The following is a 20,646-nucleotide window of genomic DNA, read 5'->3' as shown; positions in this document are numbered from 1 at the left end:
CACCAAATGCAGAGCTACAACGAGAGCTACAGGCCTGGAACTTTCCCTTATGGCCCGTTGTAGTTCCAGAGCCTCTCCATCACCCCAGGTCCCTGCAGCAGTAGGATATTCGTGAAATAAAACTCCCAAGTTATTCCAGGAAGCTGACCTCTACCATTTTACACAGGATATTAAATAGACCCCAGCTGTCTCCACTTAGAAGTGACTTAGTTCATATGTTTTATAAAGGTCCATTCAGCTGCTTTCTGAGTTATCACTGAATTGAAGTGACTTACGGTGACGAAAAAGTCAAACTTTCTGGTGATTTCCCTTACCTACTTTTCATGCAGGCATGTTTTGGTTTTCAACATCACAACTGGTATCTATATGTTCTGAAATAAGAGTCTATGTCTGGATTAAGAAAATATTTGACTGAGAAATAACTGTCTCAAATCCGTTTGGAAGAAACAGGCACAGTAGAGGCTTTTTTTTGGCTAAATCTAGGAAGATATAGTCGTCTTCATTTCCATGAAAGCCTCTGTATGCAAGTCCCCTACAGTATAGGACTATTGATCTAAGTGCGGTACAGTCCACGTGATTTCACTCAAGAAGCAGAGAAGTGACATGGATTTAGATTTTCCAAAGCACAAGAATACTTTTTCAGGCTTGTGAAAATGATAGCAATCAATATATTAGAAACGCCATGATAGCCATGTCCATTCAGAAAATTTTAGGTAAATTATTTGAAGAATTCAACAGTCTTTTTAAGACTCCATTTAAAAGCTGAAAAGAGGATATGGAGATATTTTTGTATAAAGGAAGTGCTCTGGGATGAATGAGTTCTGGAACTGAGGGAATAATGCACTTTAAAGATGGTAATTTCATGTTTGAAATAAAAGAATTGAAAGTGACCTTAAATTTACAAGATTTTAAAAGATTTTTAAAAAGGGTCAATATTAAAAAAGGGCTGATATTAAAAGGCGACACATAATCCCATCATCTAAATATTCCCTAAAGCCTTTAAAAATATGTATTTCTACTCCACACAGGAGGAAAAAAAGCCACGTGTTTCAAAAATCAGTTTTGGTACTTTTAAACATTGACATCTCCTGTCCAATTGCCTGCTCCAGTGGACTGTGCCCCAGTTAGGTTAAGCCATTAGAAGTTTACTCTTCTGGATATTGCCTGGGCTCTTTGCCACTCACATCAGACTTTATAATTTTAATTTACTCTTTCCAGAATACATTTAATAAAATTTACTATTTTACTATACTTAGGAGTGAGACAGTATTTCAATTCCAACTTCCAATTTTCAATGTCATGTAACTTTTTAAAAACAATTGGCTTTTTTTTTTTTCCCCCTGGCTTGTCCTCATTCCCTTTCAATTTTTACTTTTAACTTTAAAAAAGAAATCTGTTCAAAGATTTTAAAGGCACAGACTTTAAACTAATTACAGTCCTACGTGTCTAACAATCTTCATCCATGTTATAAAATACTAGTTCTGAACTTCCTGGTATAAAAGCAGTCAAATTTTGAAATTTCCATGCTTTTCCACATATACACGCATGAGTAATATGCATATCCAAACAGCTCAATAGAGCAGATCATTTGTTCTACTACAATTATATTGTCTTAGTTGTTGCATAATAAAAAACCTGTTTTCGAGCTTGTAAATCAAGCTATACAAAAACTAACTCAAACATACATCAACATAAGAAATGATGGAGCAGAATCTGTTAGCATTAGTGACTGATCTGAATTTTGCAGGCCATTACTGAGCAATGTGGGCTGACATGTTTTGAGATTACGGAAAAATAAAACTTGAAATTTGAAAAAAAAAATATCCAAGAGATAAAGGTACAGTACCACTGTTTTCCAAGCACTCAGATAATTAGAGTAGAATACAAGTCAGACATCAGAATTTTCCAACTATTTGCCACTGTGCAATCAAGTAATTTGCTCAAAAGGAATTTGAGGCAATGAAACTAAGTGTAACATCAGAATTTTATCAATAATAAGAATCCAACTTAGTGATAAATCCTGTATGAGACCAGGATGGCAGAATGGAAGGAAATGAGAAAAATACACAAGAGACATTACATCTGAGAAAGCTTTGGAAGGTGCCTCAAACTACTGGTAGGCTGCAAGACTGGCCATCTCCAACACACGTCTTCAGCTACTCTTCCTCTTGTAAAAGATCAACAAGTTTTGATCAAATGCCTTCTTAAAATTGGGTAGAGGGTAACCAGGCAGTGCCCACCAGTCCAGCTACATCCTGTTCCCTTAGGATTTCAATGCCAAGTGCAAACTAGGAGAGGATTGTCTGAAGTCAGTAGCTTTCACAGAAAACCACACTTTATTGGGAAAAATACATCATTTTTGGTAGCTGATGAAAAAAAAAGTGCCTCGTATAAGCCCTTACCAACAACCCCTATACTACAGACTTTGTAAAAAAAATAAGTTCCCCTACAATACTGATTTGTTATTTGATTACCTCCTCTAATTTCTCATACTTCAAGTGCCTCCTTATTTCAAGACTAGCTTTTTGTTTCCCTGCCCTCAAAACAGTTTCCTATTTGCTTTTGTAATTTCTCTTATTTGCTGTCCGATCTCCTTACTAATGTTTCCACTTTCTGCCTTGAAGCTTGAAGCAGAGCGACGGGCATTCACCCCCCGCAGCTGCAGGAGGCTCCAGTTGGGTGTCCACTCTGCACCAACCACCTGGGCTCTCTCTGCAGGAGCTTCCAGAGGACAATTCCTTCTGCTCCTTGGTGGGTATGGAGGATGTGTGGGTTGAATTATTCTCACAAAGCGCATCCTCTCTCTGCACTCACTATGGGGAGACTCTAAATGACTAGGATGGAGTATACTTTTAACATGCAGTTGGTTACAGTTAGTTGTCTGCTCACAACTAGCTTACATTCCTGCTTTATGTTTTTATCCACGGCTATGTGTACCTTCTGTGCGTCCATCATGATACACTGGAGCAGAGCCATAACAGGGGTAGAGAAAGTTTGTTGTCTCTCTTTGACATTCCTCACCCCTCCGGAGAGTTCGGGGAACCAACACGTAAATTGTCCTGCTATAAACAGCACCCAGGAAGAGGCTACAGATCCAAAGCACAGCCAGGACTTCCAGTGACCAGAAAAAGCATCACTCCAGGGAAAGGTGTATGGCCCAAGAGACAAAATGTGCTGCTGCAAATCTCTATTTAAGTACTTGCCATGTTAAACCTAAGCATTTTCCCATCCTTCCTTTTGACTGTTGATTTTTTATTACCTCCTGTTTCTTAATCTTTCTTTTCTAAAGCCTATTGTTACTGCATTGAGTTTGGGAACCACTCCTTTCCCAAATATATCAAATTTAATTATTGTGGCCACTATGACTGTGTGTCTTGACTGTAAGAATTTCTTAAACTATGGCAATTTACTTCAGGCTATGCAGAGGGTGATATCTTTTCCTTGTGCTGCAGGAACAGCTGCTTCATTGACGGTGTCTTTAACTTTTGTCTTTAAACTTTTCTCATTTGTCCACTTCATTATGGACAGTGGCTTAAATTGTCCTTTATTACCATTTTAGTAAACTTTCCTACTTCTTCCAGAATTATGGGCTCAACATCCTTTCTCTGATCTAGAGGATGGCAGAAGATTTAAATCTGCTTTTTACGACTTCCACTTTGTTTCTGCAGAACGGATTTGTCCACTCTCAGCTTTGGGTTACTGGAAAACAAGCAGTCTTTGAAATATATTTTCTTACAGACATGACAATATCCTATTGATTTGGGACATTCCAATATACTTCAAATGTCTTCTAAAAAGACTTCCTCATCAGTGTTATTCACCTATCTGGGTTTTATCTATAGCCACAAATACCTTTCATTTTTAGTCAGATGGGTTACTTGACTCTTCTGTGCAACTCCTAACTATTCTTGCTGTAGTACTGCCGTGGTCTTCAGTTCCAGTCTCATTTCTGTTTGTATTTTTTCACTACTGCATAAAGATTTGCTTTTGAAATAAATGACATCTCCAAATGATGGTTTTTAATCTAACCAAATAAAATTAAAAAGTAATAAAACCTTATTGATCTCTTAAGAAGAGAGACAAGATGAATAATAAGCAGCATAGGATTAAGTAATGCCAGGTAACTCTCCTTTTTTCTTTTTCTTTTACATGATGTTACAAATGTAAAGGCAATGTGATAAACAGGATCCCGTGCAATGAAAAGATACAGGCTGCCAAATCTTTTAAGTTTAATGAGACATTTAATTTCGATTTTCAGAATCTAGTCTTTGATTCAAGCCTGTCTAGATATGGGTATTATTGCTTTGATCAAAACTTGTTGCTCAGCATTTCTTAAAAAGCAGAGGTGAACATTAAGGCAGCAAATTGATTAGAGATGTCTGCAGCGAAACCACAAAAATCAGTGGGTAGGCCTATCTCCATTAACAATCTAGAAGGTCATCTAAGGATAAACAGCACACTAATTAAAAGTGCAGATGCTGCTCAATCTCTGTGTCATAAAGATCACCAATACAAACAAAGTATGCTGTTAGATAAAATTAGCAAAACTAGATTCACCTTATAACCTACTTCCTAGCAGAGAAAAATAATGCAGGTCATGAGCTTTCACTGTTCAGGAGAAACCTGGAAATCAATAACACAGGTTCTAGTGCTGTGCTAGTGAATAACAAGTTAGACATAAACTTTCAGTACTGTACAGCAATCAGAAAGTCTCTACTTGTAGCCACAGAAGCATTTTCTCTTGAAGTAGGGAGCTGTACATAGGACCGAAATGACTGTGCCTGTGACCCAACCTGGAGTTTGGGGGTTGCACAGCACTGTATAAATTGACCAGGTGACAACACAGAGGTAGACAGTAAATAGTTCAGATGGTATATACTAAGGTAGAGAAGAATTATTTGTGGTGCTAAAAGGGAATGTAATTGGGAGGAGTGAAACAGGTCAACAGAAGCTCTGAGTTCATTATCAGTGAAAAACCTCCAAATGAAAGAGTTATATTTATACCCAGTTTGGTAAACTCAATAGCTGCGGCATCTAAAATCTGAATGGAAAAGTCTCAAATGTGCAGGCTTGATGAGACACCTCTTGCACAGACTGCCTGACCTAATGCATTTTTGTTCATCTTAGCATTAGTAATTTATGAGTTGAACAACCAGAGCTGTTTGATCAGTGTAGCTCTACAGACTTCAACTACACCAGCAGAAACTAAAGCCTTAAATTTACAATTGCATTCCTGGATTAGCTGGCAGACATGGATGCAATTCCCAAATTAGTTGCAAATGTTAGGCTGCTCACATAGATGAACAAATAACTGTGCATATTGTTTTCCAGAGCTTAATACAAGAATAACCAGAAGATCTTCCTTCAACTGTAATCTTCTGGTTAAAATACTGTATATGTGATGATCCACTAGTGCAAAGTCAGAGCACTTAAAGATCAGAACCATCTTTTCTGGAGCCATCCAGCTATAATTTATTGAAGGGCTGTCATCTATTAAGAGACACATTGATATTCTAGACAGCCACAAGACTTTTTCTAGGAAAATTATTTGATCACCAGTGAAGGCAACTGAAAAGCAAAAATCACATATAATACATAGTACGGTAAATCTGAAGAATCTAATTTCATCTTTAATATGCAACATAAAAAACCATCACAAGATATTTATATAATGAGGAAAGGGGTAGAAAGTCAAAGCTGGGAGAATGACAATCTCACTGAGACTTACTAAAAGGGATACAATTTAAACATTGATAGAATATATCCATGAGAAACTCACCATATGTCTATTTATATGCTGGATTTTATTATAACTTTATTCAAAATGGCTGTTGCTAGGGATGTTTAGTTTGTTGTAAATAAAAGACTGTCATTTCCTATGTCTGTTTTTAATATCATGAGGGTTTTTAAAAACCTATGATTATGTATTTCTATGCATTAGAAGTTTCCAATTTTTTTGTAGAAACACTCCCAAGGAGGCCAATTCCTTGTTGTAATGAGCAAAAGTTAAATGTGACATTCAATGGCTTCGCAGCCATCCCTCTTTATGGGGAAGGAGAAGAGTGAGCTAAGTCCTCTAAGGTTGTTCCACTTTGGCGGTAGCTCTGTGTCCCAACGAGTCCTCCCCCAAACATCTAAGCACAGTCAGGACATTCCCGACTCCGACTGCCAAGTTAAAATGAAAACGGTCTTAGTTCAGAAATGACTGAGGTGGTTTGCTCTAATCAAATTAAACCAGCCAAATGTTCTTTTCAAAGGTAACTGTCTACTCTGCAGCTGTATGCAAAATACCACATCAAATGTGAAAAAAGAAACAAAAATACTGACAGAATTCTATCCTTACAGTAGAGCCCCAGCTCCACAGATGAAGAGAAACAAAAGCACCAATGCAACAGGAATTACGTTCACAGAAAGCTCCTACAAATATGCTAACTTAAGGAACAGTGAACAAAGTACTGGAATTTCAAGTTTATAATTAATTTATTTAATGGAGCAGGGAATTCTCTGACATCGTTAAACAGAAACAGACACCTTAAGTTATTTATTATAGTGACTGTATTTCGAATAGATATTAAGAGACCAGCCAGAGCTTCACATAAAAGAGACAAAAAAAATCACACAGGCTTTTCCATTCTATTTCTCACTTCCTTTCTCTGTTGCTATCAAAACACCTAACATTTTGCACTGGCTAATGCTACAAAAGTCCAAACTCAACAGGTTTCATCTGAACTCTGTATGATTCATCTGCACCAGAACTGACTTTTCAGTCATTAAATATGGGAAATTCCTGCAAAGATGAATTCACATGCGAGTTGTTTTTTTTTAATTTTCTTTTACTAAGGAAAGATCAGAGACCTGTTAATGATAATCCAGAGTGATAACCAGCCAGTGTTTTTATGAATGCTTTAAAACAGTATGCAACTTTTTGCTAAGTTTGGAAATTGTTGGCTGGGTATGTCATGGGAAATCTACCCCAGGGCAACTCTACCAATATCTGCAAATTGGCACAGGACACTACACTCCCTGTTTAGGTATCTGAAATCAACACGTGGTCCTAAAATCATGTGCGATGCTTCTTAGGCTAGAGACCAACCTTCTTCTAAAACCCCAGAAAGACACCTAAAGCATCATATTGAGGAGTTTCTTATTACCCATATAAAAAATTATTTGTTCTGCCTAAAGAAAACACAATTGTGTTATTAGAATTTCAAGGCCTGATTTTAAATTTATTATTTAGCAGAAAATTTCCTTGTGAACATTTTCTAAGGATGGGGCGCATTTTCAAAGGCTAAGTGTAAATAAATAAATAGGAAAATCAATGCAATAATTTGGACGTAATGAGGTATTTTAAAAGAGTTTGGAAATCGTCACGTTTCCACTCTTTGATGATCATCTCATCAAAAGCTTCCCAAATGGAGGTTTCCCAAATGGAAAATGTCAAAGTAGATGATGGAAAAAGACACTCCCTGGAAAATTCTAAAGTAGTTTGTTTATTAAATGCAAACACTTTATAGTTTAAAGGTACAGCTGTTAAATAATCATGCATGCGTAATTTAAAATATTTTGGGGCATATAGGAAAACTATATGAAGACCTGATATAGGAGGAGAAATTTCCTCTCTTTTGAATGAAAAAACACAGCTTAGTTATGTATGTCTATAGGCATAGTTATCTTTCGATAATTCTTTAGATAATCAAGAATCAATCTGTTCAGCAAAACTAGAAAACAACTAGATTTCATACAGAGTAAAAACCAAATGCTCTATATACAGCTACAAAGTTTTAGAATGAATGGCAACTTCTATTTTATTGAGTGTTATGAAACTTTACAAAATAATTTTAAAACTTCAGAACTAAATTAAGTCAACTAAGAATTACTACAAAGACAAATAACCACTCTTGATGCTAAATTCACATTACTGTTATATCAGGATAGTGATATTATTTATTCTGCATGATTTATTTTAACTTTTAATAGAAAAAGTCTCTAGAAATAAGGCTTCAGTTAATGCAATACATGAATAAGAATCAATATCTGTGATTCATATTCTTAGGTATATTGTCCCTGAACTCTATTCAGAAAAGCATTTTAAAATTCAGTGCGCACTTAATATAATAACTATTTATATTTGATAATGCACTTATATCTGTGCTAAACCTCAAACAACGACTTAAATCCAACTGAGTGTACCTGAGGGACTCACTTGGGGTTTTGCTAAGTCACAGCCTCCAACCTGCTCTCTTCCAAACACCTGTGAAGTCACAACTTTCCTTCTCCTGCTTTGCTCCACACTTGGATGGCAGTGGGTACCATGAAGCAAACTGGAAAGTCCCAAAGAATCTGCCCTGGTCCCTGTTTGCTGGGAGGGAGCATCCACTCTCCTTTTCAAGGCTCAGTTCTGAATCCTGGACCCTAGTCCCTTAACCCAGGAGCTGCTGACGCTTTGCCTGGCAGTCATAGGCTGTCACCAGAAATGGTTGTGGCAAAATGAGTTGGTTTTCCATTGTGGGCAGGACCCAGCAACACTAGATCTCTCCAAGAACAGCACAGAGACAACCACCCACACACATAAAGAAGGAAGGGAGCACTGGACAGAATCTAAAATTACTAACATCTATGCACACACTTTTTTTTTTTTTGTAAAAAGCTTAGATTCATAATAAGATAAAATACTTTCTGAAGAAAGCTTGTACTCACTCCAGAAACTGAATTTCCTAAAGCTCAGAAGGCTATTCCATATTCAGCCCTTCCTTCCTGACATGCTCTTATCTTGTCCTGTTTTTGGCAAACCATGTATTCAAACTAAATCATCGCATCCATTACTAATAAACATTCATAAGGACAAGAAGGATATCACTTATTTTCCCTGTATGTGCTTATTCTGTGTGCTGTAGGATTGCAGGTGGATGACAACAGGCCAGAAATTCATGTGCAGTCACTTCACAACATCCTCTGCAAACCTAACAAACTTCTCCAAATCCCACCTACTGCCAAACCCTGTTCAGCCACATCATTCTCCTTTGTCCTCTTGCCATCAGAGAAGTCATAATCCAGGTAGACAGCCTCTCTCTCCGTTCCCCAAGACCTTTGCACTGTTCCTCCTCACAGTAGCTGGTCAGAGCAGGGACCATCTCCCTCCCACTCCAACCACCACTGCTCCCCAGCCTGGAAATGCCTCTCCTGCCAAGGCACTTCCTGTCTTCACATCTGCCTTGAAGACCATCCTGTTTGTGTTAGACTCAAACCAACTCTGAAGTTCATTCAGTTTTTCCTTCCCGTTACTCATCCACCTCTTCTGCCTCAGCTGAGACCCATCTGCCACAGTAATCCCTTTAACCTTGGCAAGTTTCAAGTTCAGTTTCTTCTGAGTCACTCCACCTCTGCATCTGGTTTTACTCTTTCCACGTACAAGACAGTCCCCGTACCTGGCAAAGCAGAGGTAACCATTTCTTTTTCTCCAGGGACCTGAAAGATGTGAGTGGGGCTAAACAAAAATAAATTGTCTCGCACAATACAGCACACTGCTGATCTGTAAGGATAACGTCACACTAGAAGTTTAACATGAGCTTGGCAGAAAAGGGAAGTGAGAAAGGAAGCAGAATTCACTGGAGAAAAACACCCCCTAAAATAGAAATATTTCACTTGACGGGATGGAACATCTTAGTGCTTTAGAGAAGATTATCCTTTAAACTTATTAACAGTGCAGCAATAAAGCCACCAGCGTCACCACAAACTGTAAAGAGAAGCAAAATTAGCTACTGCATTTTGAAATTATTTTCCCTCTGTATGTTCCCCTATCATTTCAGTTTATCAAACAGAACAAAGCAAAACAACCTCAAGTTCAAATTGACTTGCAAAAGGTTAGCTGTGTATTGACAAACTGCTACAGATACGTTCTGAGTGCTCTCTACCAGGTTAAAGGGGGAATTTTAAGGCCCTTATAAAAAGACATCTTGTATCTTAGTATAACGCAATTTTAAGCACCAAGCCATTATACACTTCTGGGACGTTTGAGCAGAGTCAAGCACTGGTCATTATGTCGGAGCATGATGGGATGGGAGAGTCACTTCCCCCACACGCAGGTGGCCGTGCCAAGGGAACCAGTTGATGGGCTCCATCAAGTTCTCAAGTGCAAACCACGAGACAAGAGCATGGCCCACTGGACTGCAAAAGCAGGGAAAAAGCAACATGACAGTACTGCTCTACCACAGAGGACAGTTTACAGCATAATTTATATTTCATTGGATATAAAATAAAATAAAACCTTGAACGTGGCATAACGGTGCAAATACTCATAATTACTGGGTTTCCCCTGCACTGATCCATATACCAAAAAGACTGAGGCACACAGCGACACTTCCAGCTACGTGGATTGTTCTGTTGAACCTCAGTCAATCAGCTGGGGCACCTATTCTGCACGTGAACAGGAAGGGGAGAACTAAGACTTTGAATTTCTTATGGTAATGATGACCTTGAATGGCAAGATTTCTGACACGTATCTTTGGAAAAATAACCCAGACGAGGTTATGTTGTAATAGATTATATTCAATATAATTTTGGTTAAAGTTGAAGACTTACTAACCCATGAAAATACCAAAAAAGCTGTATTTATCGAAAAAGTACAGGTCAGGAAGCAAAAACAACCAGCTTTGCAGGTTTTCTCTTTTTGCTTAAGGTTTAACACTATTAAAACTGTTAAATATATATGTTAGAAAGCAAGCACAGCAAGAACTACAGTACTCTATCTTGTACCTCACCTTCCCCAAGTGCAAATTCACAGTTTGATGGATGATTAACATTAGGGGAAAATTATTCATCTGATTACCAGCAGGAGAGAGATAAAATTAACACAATATATTACTGAATTTAGCATTATAATCATAAGAAGAATTTTTACAGATATATCGCAGCAGGGAATACTCTCAGTTTTACACACAGGAATTTCCTGAATCTAATATTTCATTTATTCCTGGCAAAGTCTGTCTTTTGTCTACATATATTTTATTTTTCCCAAATAGAACAGCACTAAGTCACATAAGTGCCGGACCAACTTTGCCGAATTTAACTACTGTATATAATAAAGCTCTAGTAAATCACTACATCTTAGTGTCTGAAAAGTGAGCTAGAGGAGCACCTTGATCACACTAGCTAAAAAAGACATTCCAAAGCCTACAACGTAGCTAATTTTCGAGCAATTAATAGTAAGACTTACTCCTGAAGATTCTACTTTTCGCTTTGTTTTGTGAAGATAAGTAGAATAGAGTAAGGTGTCCTGATGGAGAGAAACACTATATAAGAGCAAATGTGAACAGGATAATATTTTAAGGACATAGCAATCATGGTTTAAACTGTATTTTTTCCATGCCTTTCTGTATACTACTTTTGACAGCCTTACAAAATTTTACATCAGTCCTACAGGCCTTATTTCCATTGTAATCAATAGTTCAGAGACTTCCACTTTTCTGATGAAGATTAGACTTCCTTTTACTTCTTATCTTGCACCTCAGTTTGCTTTATCCTGCAGTGAAGTCTTGTTTAACTTCATTATCTATCATTGTAGAAGCAACTGTGCTGTGAAAAATGAATCCCTTCATTGTACGAATATGGAACCCATAGACTTGGACAGAGGAAATGCGAAACAAAGCTCTCACAACTAGGAGGCAGTAGCATGAAAAAATATGATAAATATTTTGTTTAACATTACTCTATGCTATTTAGACATTTCCATTTTATGGAGAAAATCATCTTCCATCTCCAATGCCAAGCACTGGCAACCAGTTTTGGCTTTAAGTGTCTCTCAGGATTGGAGAGGAAGGGAATCTACAACCGCTCTGACACCCCTGGGCTGCAGTAGCAATGCTGGTCCTGCACCATGGCTCCGTGGCCAACAAAGCCATGGAGCTCTACCTACCTAGCAAGTACTGGGTCTTTTCCTTACGCAACTGTATGTTCCTACTCTGGCAGGGGGATTGGACTAAATGATCTTTCAGGGTTCCTTCCAATCCCTAACATTCTGTGATTCTATGATTCCTGTGTTCAGCATCACTTCTAGGAGACAGAGAAGCCCTGGCCTGCTGAGCTCCTTACTGAACCCTCTGGAGAGGCCCAGATCCACCATTTGAGTCCAGCACGATGAGGTGTGGCCTGTGACTTCTGCTCCTGCCGCCAGCTGCCGTGAGAGTGCCACAGCCCAGCGCAGGGCGTGCGCTGCTCCTCTCTCTGAAGTCTGTCTAAGTTTTGACTCACAGACTGACTGTCGGTTTGCATTGAGCAACTCATGGATCACACACACCATTACTCAGAGGTAACAGATTCAGCATTATGTCTGCAGTTCTCATTATTTCTCTCAAGGTAGTTGCCTGTTTTATTCACAGAAAAAGCTAGATGTCCCCTCAAAATAAAAACACATTGATTTCAAATATTTGTGTTGTTATCCCAGTGCTCTCAAAATGATGTACATTTCAATCCGATATGCAGACAATGCATTTGTCATTAACTTTATTCACTGGCCTGGCCATATAATACCAGTTTCCAGAATGCATGTCCAAACAATGAACATATAAGTGAGCATCATACGTTCAATAATGAAGAACAGCTAGATCAGTTGCTTAAAATTGCAGATCTTCTGTTACGGTATTTCCTTTTCTGTGTATATTTACATAACACAAAAATAGACCTTCAATTTCAATAAATTACAAACTCTTCTACGGTATTTTGTAACGGAACTGGGGCATTTAAATATTTTCAAGTAATCTTTCATTATAAGGGTATGATTTCAGTCACTCCAAAGTGCTACTTATAGCTTTATCTGCTCAACAGATTAAAAACATGCAAAACAGAGCTGAGCTTTTAAATACCATTCCTCACATTTCAGAAAATATAGTGTTTGAAATTGGTCTTATATTCCCCTGCCTGCTTATGGAGAAAGATGTGCAGCTGCAGTCCCGAGCATCCTGAGAGATCACAGTCCAATCCCTCACATCTGAAATGCTGCCTATGGCAAAAGGTACAGGCTTCACAACACCACTATGAGGACCTGGAACACACTTTCAAATATTTTTATGTTGAAACTACATTCTCATGTTGCTGATTGACACACTTACTGCTTGCAGACAATGAATTTTCATTCAAACTTTAAAAAAATATTTTAAGCTTCAATATATTTATGCAACACTATGTCAAGATTGTACTGCACTTAAAACCAAGCAAAACAAGCCTGCAGGTACATAGTCAGATCATAAAATAGCTCTTCGGAAGACAAGAATTTTGTTTTTCATGATTTTGCTGAATTCAGGATTAGAAAGCTCTTAAACAAATCTTTTACCTCACTGGGAAAGATCTAAATGGCAGAAAAAAAAATAATAAGTACCGTTATGCTGAATTATTCCCAAACAAGGATCACAATTCTCAAATACATAAATATCTAAACCCGGACACCTAAATTCTTATTTACTGTCATAAATTATTGGGCTGGATTTCAGAGATTTTGAAAACTCTCAGTTATCTCTACTGCCAAAGAAGAATCTTGTGTGTGCTCCTCTGTAAACCAAGGCACTTAATTCAGTGATCAAACGAAGATGTTGTCCACACTAAGATGCCCCACTTCTTAAATTTATAGACTAAACCTCTGGCACTACTAGGTGCCAGTCAAAATAATGGTTATTAACCAAACTGTGGATTTGCTTGATCTGCAATGGAAAAGTGTGAGCTTCAGCCTGCACCCCATTGCTGACTGCGGAGAGACTGATGACATTCTACCAACATGGACTCCATTATCAGTATTACAGAATACACATGCTTCACCTGTTCAGTTGAAGCAGAAATGACACTGTTGTATTACACTGCCTTGAGATGAAGAAAAACTAATTTCTCTCTAGCTATTCACTTTTGTATTTTAAATATTATTCCCTGTCTCAGCTTTCCTCTTGCACCTGCTATACACCACTCATCTCAGACCCTAAAGCAGAAGGATCACAGCTACAAGCCATTCTGAAGGTCACCTCTGCCTTCAGAGTGTCTATTTCTCAAAGACTGAATGGGGCTTGGTGTTAGCAAAGTATTAAATATTTTCTTTCTGCTATGCAATATGTGTGTACAAGAACAGAAATAACAGGAAATATTCTTATTATTACAGCACCATCAGCAAGATGCTGACCCATTTCAAATTGTTGCCTACCTGGGTGTCTGCAAAGTGAGGCTGACTTCTTCAAGTTCATGGTATTAATAAAAGACACTCACAGACTGCTGGAGGTTTCCAGCTTCAGAAAAATGTAAGAGGTCGCAGTAGGGCCAGCCTTACCATTGAGAGAATGTTCAAGAACACAGGTCATTTATCTAGGGTTTACGCTGCTGACACGACAGAAAGGACATCCTGCGGCCATTGCCAGCATTTTGCAAGCAAGGCCTGATGTCTGTACTGCTGCACTCTTGGCAGCACAACTATCAGCAAGCAGAGAAGTTAGTACCAGTCAAACAGTATTCAACCATGAGGCCGCCTGCAAAACTTAAAGCCGTAAGCTGTTACTTCTCTTTAACACAATAATCTATAACTATGTAGAAAAGCATGTAAAAAGGTAGATCGCACATTCTACTACTGCTTTCATAATCTTTGCCATTCTAATAATGAATAGAGCTGCTAAAAATCAGCTGCAGCTGGTAAAACTAATACCAGAGACAAAACCAGGGAGTTGTTAGTTTTTTTTCATTCTCTCTCATGCCTGAGGAAAGTGTATATATGGCTCCCTGCCCATCCACTCAAACACTTAAATCACACACCTATGCCTCTGGAGATGGGTGTTTGTGTGTGTGGGAGGCAATGCACAGGGATGAGGTGAGGTGAGGTCTGGCAGGCAGCACTATGGCCTGCTGAAACCTCAAACCACACTTCATGTACACAGTTTAGTGCTCACTTCATCCACAAACCCAGACTGGTGTCCAGTCCATTTCAGTTCCCAAACTCTTGCTAGCCCAATTCATGTACTAAAATCGGGACCCCAGTGATTGGAATGCCTGCCCCACTTCCTCACCTGACCACGTTGGGGTGCTCGAACGTCTCCAGGTGCCTCAAAACTGCCACCTCTCGGATGGTGGACAGCGGCATCCCCTCCTCGCTGGTCTGCACCCGCACCCGCTTCAGTGCAACAAAGCGACCTCCGTTCTTCAAGTCTCGGGCTTTGAACACCTTCCCATAGGCTCCTTCCCCAATCTCAGCCACACATTCATACTGCTGGTCAGCCAGGTTTGTGCTGTCCTTATCCATGCTGGCACCACTCCTCGTACTCCAAGTGCCTCGGGGCAGCTCTCAGTCTTGCTCGCTTTCTGAAAACTAGTAGTTTGCCTGCGTTGCAGATACACGGCAAAGTTGGCACCTCTGCCAGAGGGCCAGTAGGAAGCTCTCGCCCTCCTGTTCCCGTTCTTCTTCTGTATGGGCCCCAATGTGCCTCCTCTCTCGGCCACCAGGAATTATCATACAGTCTTTGGGAGCATTGTCTGTATAAAGCCAATTAGATCTGGAGGACAAACCAAGCAAGAAAAGTAAGTTTAGTTTACTGTGTTACTTTGCATCATTTGAAAACTGAGAAAATTAGGCTAATATAGTAGAGAACTACATGCAAGGCAAAAACCTGGTGCAAAGAAAGACATGAACGACCAGGGTGACAGATGTATCAACGACCCTGCGTGGCTGATACAACACTATGTAGTTATCATGGTCTGCACAGAAGGCTACAATACACAGCTATAGGGCAACTGCGTGCTGTGGGATTTTACCAAGCAATGGGCTGAACACGACAGCCCTGTGAGATGTTGGGGGTGGTAGAGCTAACTATGCATGTGTGAGAGGAAGTTATGTCCAGGAGCTTGTGTCAGAATTACAGGACTCAAAGGTTGTCTTGGAAATATGTCCCATGCTTTACTAGTGTTACTTATTTGCAAATGACAGCATTTGGAGGTTTCAGCCTTGGTCTGCTCTCCTCTGTACTAAGCCCTGCATGAATGCATTGCGAGAGACAAGATCCTGCCTCAAAGCACCTGTGGGGAGGAGAAATATATGTCTTTAAATGACAATAATAGTGTTACCGAGCATTGCGTGCTAGAGGTAGATTCAGAAATGCAGACTTTAGCAAACTTATGAACATGCACGGGTTTTTGGCTGCAGGCACTGCTACCACTGGATGTGTGACTGGCAGTTCCTTGCAGAGCTGCATGAGGAAAGATCGTCTTCAAGGAACAACATGCTCTGCTGTGTAGTGCATGAGGCCAGAGAGCAAAAGTGCTATGTTCTGCATCCAGTTTCATCCACACTTTCTGCAGGACTGTGGATACCCTTCCCCTCCCTCACAAAACTCCACATGAATCCTCTCCTTTCCCCTTGCCCCTTTTTACTGCAATGATATTGTGACCTCCAGGGCTGTAACCCTCTTCCACACCATATTTTTACCATGCTAGGATTAAATTCCCCCAGACAGCTCAGTCGGGGGCCCCCAACTCCAACCCACGCATAAAGCCAGAGGTAGTTCTTTACATTTATGCTGATCTTACATTACGGCTGCAGATGAAAAGCAGCCTGAAGGAAAGCTGTACCCGCTGCTCATCACTTTTCCCCGGCTTCAGCCGGAGGCACCACCCTGCCCCACCGCTTTCAGCTGCCACCTCCAGAGCTGCCACCGCCCCGCCCCATCCAGCGGGGGACCCCGCGCCCCCCGCCGCGCCCGCAGCATCACCGGGCGGCCGCGCCTCGCCCGCCGCCGCGGGGGCACCTGCCCCGGAGCCCCGGCCGCCCCGCTCCGCCCCGGCCCGGCCCGCACCGCCCCACGCCGCTGCGGAGGGCGCCCCCCGGCGGCGGGCAGCGGCGAGGCGGCTGTGCGTGGCCGCGGGGGTGGCGGGCCTGGCTCGGCGCGGCAGCTGCGCCGGGCGGAAAGTTACCGCTCGCCCTCCCCAGGCACGGCAGGATAGCGGAGGCAGACCCCGGCCCCCACCCCCCGCCTCGGCACCGACATCCCCTCCGCGGGCGCCTCGCACGCGGCGTGGGGTGGCGGCGGGGGACACGCGGGGAACCGCGTTCCCCCGCTTCCCCTTCAGGGTACGGGGTGGGGGGGACCCGGCTCGGCTGCTCCGGTAGGGCGCTGAGGGGATCCCCGCGGCGGCTCCCCGGGAGGGCAGCCCCCTCCCTGCGGCCACCGGCACGGGGGGCGCCCCCACGCCGACACCGAGGGGGGTGCGGCGGCACCGCGGGGCGATCTGCCCCGGCCCCGGCCTCCGGAGGGACGCGTCCGCGGTGCCGTCCTCCGGGGGGTGCGCGGCGTGGGCTCCCCGGGCCGGGCGGGGAGCGGCGTATGGGCCACGCCGCTGGGCCGGGTGCGCGGAGCACATGGGCGCCCCGCGTTACCTGGTGTGCGCCACGGCCGCCTCCACCGCCACCAGATCCCCAAATAATCCTCAGCCCCGGGGGGGTGGGGGGGGTTGGGAAAGGAGGGGGTGAGTCCTCCCTAAAACAAACCTCCCATTGAGCAAGGCGGGGTGGAGAGCCGGCCCGGGGTCTGCCCCTTCACATGGCGATGTCTCCGGCAGGTCCCGGCAGCGGCCGCCCGGGCCACACAGGTAGCTGCTCCGCGGCTCGGCCGCTCTCGGCTCGCATCCTCCTGCCGCCGCCGGGCTGCACCTTGGCGCAGAAGGCAGCTCGCTCTCGTCTCCCAGCCCGTTCCTCCCGCCCCCACCCTGTCCGGGGAAAATGAAAACGCGAAATAAAAATCGCGGCCGGCGGCCCCTGGGGAGCAGCAGCGCCGCGACCGCAGCCCCGCCGGCTGCAGCCTGCCGGTGCGGGGCTCGGGCACCGGCCCTCGGCGCTGCCGCTGCTCCGCCGCCGCCCCCGGCGCTGCGCTGCCTCTCCTCGCTCTCTCCCTCGGCCTCTGTTCAGCCTGGGAGCAGCAGCAGCTTGCTGCCTTTTTTTTTTTTTTCCCTCTCCTCAACTTTTTTTTTCCCCTTGCTTTCCCACGCTGGCTGAATGTGACTTGACCCCGTTTCAAAAAAGTTTGACATAGTGCTTCAACATTTCCGCATTCCTCCCCGACTACAAAGGCTGCAGCCGCCTCCTTCTGCTTTCTGTCTCTGCTCTCTGTCTTCACACTCAATGAAATCCTTCATGTGCCTCTGCCAAAGGCAGCCGCATACCGCAAGGGTCGCCGCGAGCGCCGCGGCCAGGCACGGCCCGGGGCGAGGCGCCCCGGGGGGTCCCGGCAGGGCCCGGCCCCGGCCCCGGCCCCGCCGCCCTGCTCGGCGCTGCACGGCCGCGGGCTCAGCCGGCTGCGGCAGCACTGAGAAGCCTGACTCATTCCTAGGGCTTAGTGTGCACGGCGCTGGGAAATAACCCCCTCTTTTCTTTTTATTTTGGGGGGGGGGGGGGAGCTGGTGTGATTTTTTTTTTTTTTTTCCCTTCCAGGGAAATAATGATTTTTTTTTTTTTCCTCCAAGAAAACGCGGATTCTTCTGTGCCTTTTTTTTTTTTTTTTTTTTTTTTCAACTTTCCATTCACAGGGCGCAGAGCTCCGGCAGGAAGTAAGCGCCCATGAATGCTTTCGGGAAGCCTCAAGAAACTTCGTTGCTGAAGAACCCCCCTCCCCCCCCCGGGAAGTCTTTGCCCCGACAGGCTTGCAGCTGGAGGTGCCTGGGGCACGGGGGCCAGGAGGGCAGGGTGTGCGGGGAAGCTGGGCACGTCGTCTGCCCGTTCTGTGGCGTGGACAACATTTTGTATGGACCCGATTCCTACAAAAATGAAATTCACCGCAGAAAAGACAAAAAATAAATCACAAGACAGTTGCCAATCTGCTCATGGGGGAAAACACACCTGGAGTGCCTAATTCCCAGTTCTCCTAGCTGGGACCCTCCAGCATGTGCTTTCCAGGACCTCAAGGGTGATTACAGTCAAGCTCCAGAAAGAGCTCTTATGGTGGTTTAACTGTCAGAGAGTGGACCCAGATCCCCTCTTACAATGGAAAGTGTAGTATAACTATGGATTTATAACTCAAAAAGTGTGTGTCAAGAACTTGGTATCATATGCTGGTTTGGAATAACTAAAAAAAAGGCTATAATACTGTACAAATTAAAAGAATTAATATCAGAAAGCAGGATATAATGTAAATGCTTTATCTGGACTCGCAGTGCTAGCAAGCATAGATGAAATCCTATAGCTTAAATAAAATTTCTTTTCCTTCCTTCAAAATCGACCCCAGCAATTCCGCATGTCCTTCACCTTGTGGGCTGGTGATGGGACAGTGGCTGAGAGCAGAGAGAGACATCTCATTTCTCTTGGAGAGAGATGGTACCATTCACTCCTTCAAGGAAATGGCCACTGGCATGCGAGTGTTTGCAGGAGACCATGCATACTTTGTAAGAACTTAATGTATGCTCATAATACATTTTAGTTTAAATCGCAGAAATTCCTCAACAACCCCTGAAGCCCACGATTTATCAGAAAAAAGATGCTGAAGTGAATGGCAAACCCCATAAACCTCTCAATATGAAAGTATCAAAGATTCCAATATACAGATTTAAATAAATAAATAAATAAATAAAAGGATGTGAAAAAATCACATCATGTTATTAGTTTCACATGTACATACACTACCTCCTTCTGTTTGTGTAACATTTCTTATTTTCTTAAATGTGTCCGTTTTCTTTCTTTCTTTCTTTCTTTCTTTCTTTCTTTCTTTCTTTCTTTCTTTCTTTCTTTCTTTCTTTCTTTCTTTCTTTCTTTCTTTCTTTCTTTCTTTCTTTTTCTTTCTTTCTTTCTCCTTCCTTCCTTCCTTCCTTCCTTCCTTCCTTCCTTCCTTCCTTCCTTCCTTCCTTCCTTCCTTCCTTCCTTCCTTCCTTCCTTCCTTCCTTCCTTCCTTCCTTCCTTCCTTCCTTCCTTCCTTCCTTCCTTCCTTCCTTCCTCCCTTTCCTGCTTTCCTTCCCTTTCCTGCTTTCCTTCCTGCTTTTCCACTTTCCTTCTTGCTTTCCTTGCTTTCTTTTCTAACCTAAAATTTAGGCAGCTGTATCAAGCTTGATACAGAAAACCCTCCTCAGGTTCCAGGATCATTAGGTGTCTCACTTGACATGCAAAAGTCTTCAATTTTGCTGTCTCCCCCTGAAGATTTCTGGACCTTTAAATTCCAGTTGGGCTCTGTTTGCAAGAAAGGACAGAGGGGCACCATGTCCTTTGGCCGGGTAAATGTGCAGCTTCACATTCAGGATGAACATGGAAGGAAGATTCCTGCAGTCCCCTGGCATCTAGCTCTGTGCTCAAATGTGCTGATTTTTCATTCTACTAATAAACAGTCTTCAACACAATCTCACCCTTTCATCCCATATTTTCCTAATATTTGGAAGGGAATAGATGTAGTGGTTCTGTCCTTCAGAAGTGTTTAATCTGCCTTTCTGTGTGGTGATGTCAGTAGGGATTGCCATGGGAGATGATAATGCTCATGTTATCAAACAATGAATTTAAACCATAGAAGTACCACACAGTTAATATGGCTTTATATGATCCTCAATTTTTTTTTCGGAGACTTTTTCCAAAAAATCATGTGACTATTTTTTTCTTTCTCTCCACCTCAAGATCAGGTAATCAACCTAGTTTGTCTCCCAGAGTACAAAGTTCAAAGAAGATGT

General features: G+C 42.5%; 1 protein-coding gene across 4 annotated transcripts in view; it reads right to left on the bottom strand.

Annotated features, from left to right (window-relative positions):
• The window catches only part of CDK6 (cyclin dependent kinase 6), a 145,528-nt gene extending 127,268 nt beyond the window's left edge, over positions 1-18,260 (bottom strand). For 3 of the 4 annotated variants that reach the window (XR_014183343.1, XR_014183344.1, XM_082045631.1), the window contains exons 1-2: positions 17,498-18,260; positions 15,027-15,509 (exon numbers count right to left, since the gene is read on the bottom strand). Coding sequence is in view for 2 of the 4 variants with exons in the window: in XM_082045631.1 (XP_081901757.1) it covers positions 15,027-15,259 (233 nt within the window). In the remaining 2 variants the exon portion in view is untranslated. Of the gene's footprint in view, positions 1-15,026; positions 15,510-17,386; positions 17,427-17,497 lie in introns of those variants that run through there. The other variant, XM_082045632.1, reaches the window with a different exon arrangement.
• Positions 18,261-20,646: the final 2,386 nt, after the last annotated feature.

Source organism: Streptopelia decaocto (assembly GCF_964273445.1).
Source record: "Streptopelia decaocto genome assembly, chromosome: 2".
Lineage (NCBI taxonomy): Eukaryota > Metazoa > Chordata > Aves > Columbiformes > Columbidae > Streptopelia > Streptopelia decaocto.
This window is presented reverse-complemented; position numbering and strand designations above follow the sequence as displayed.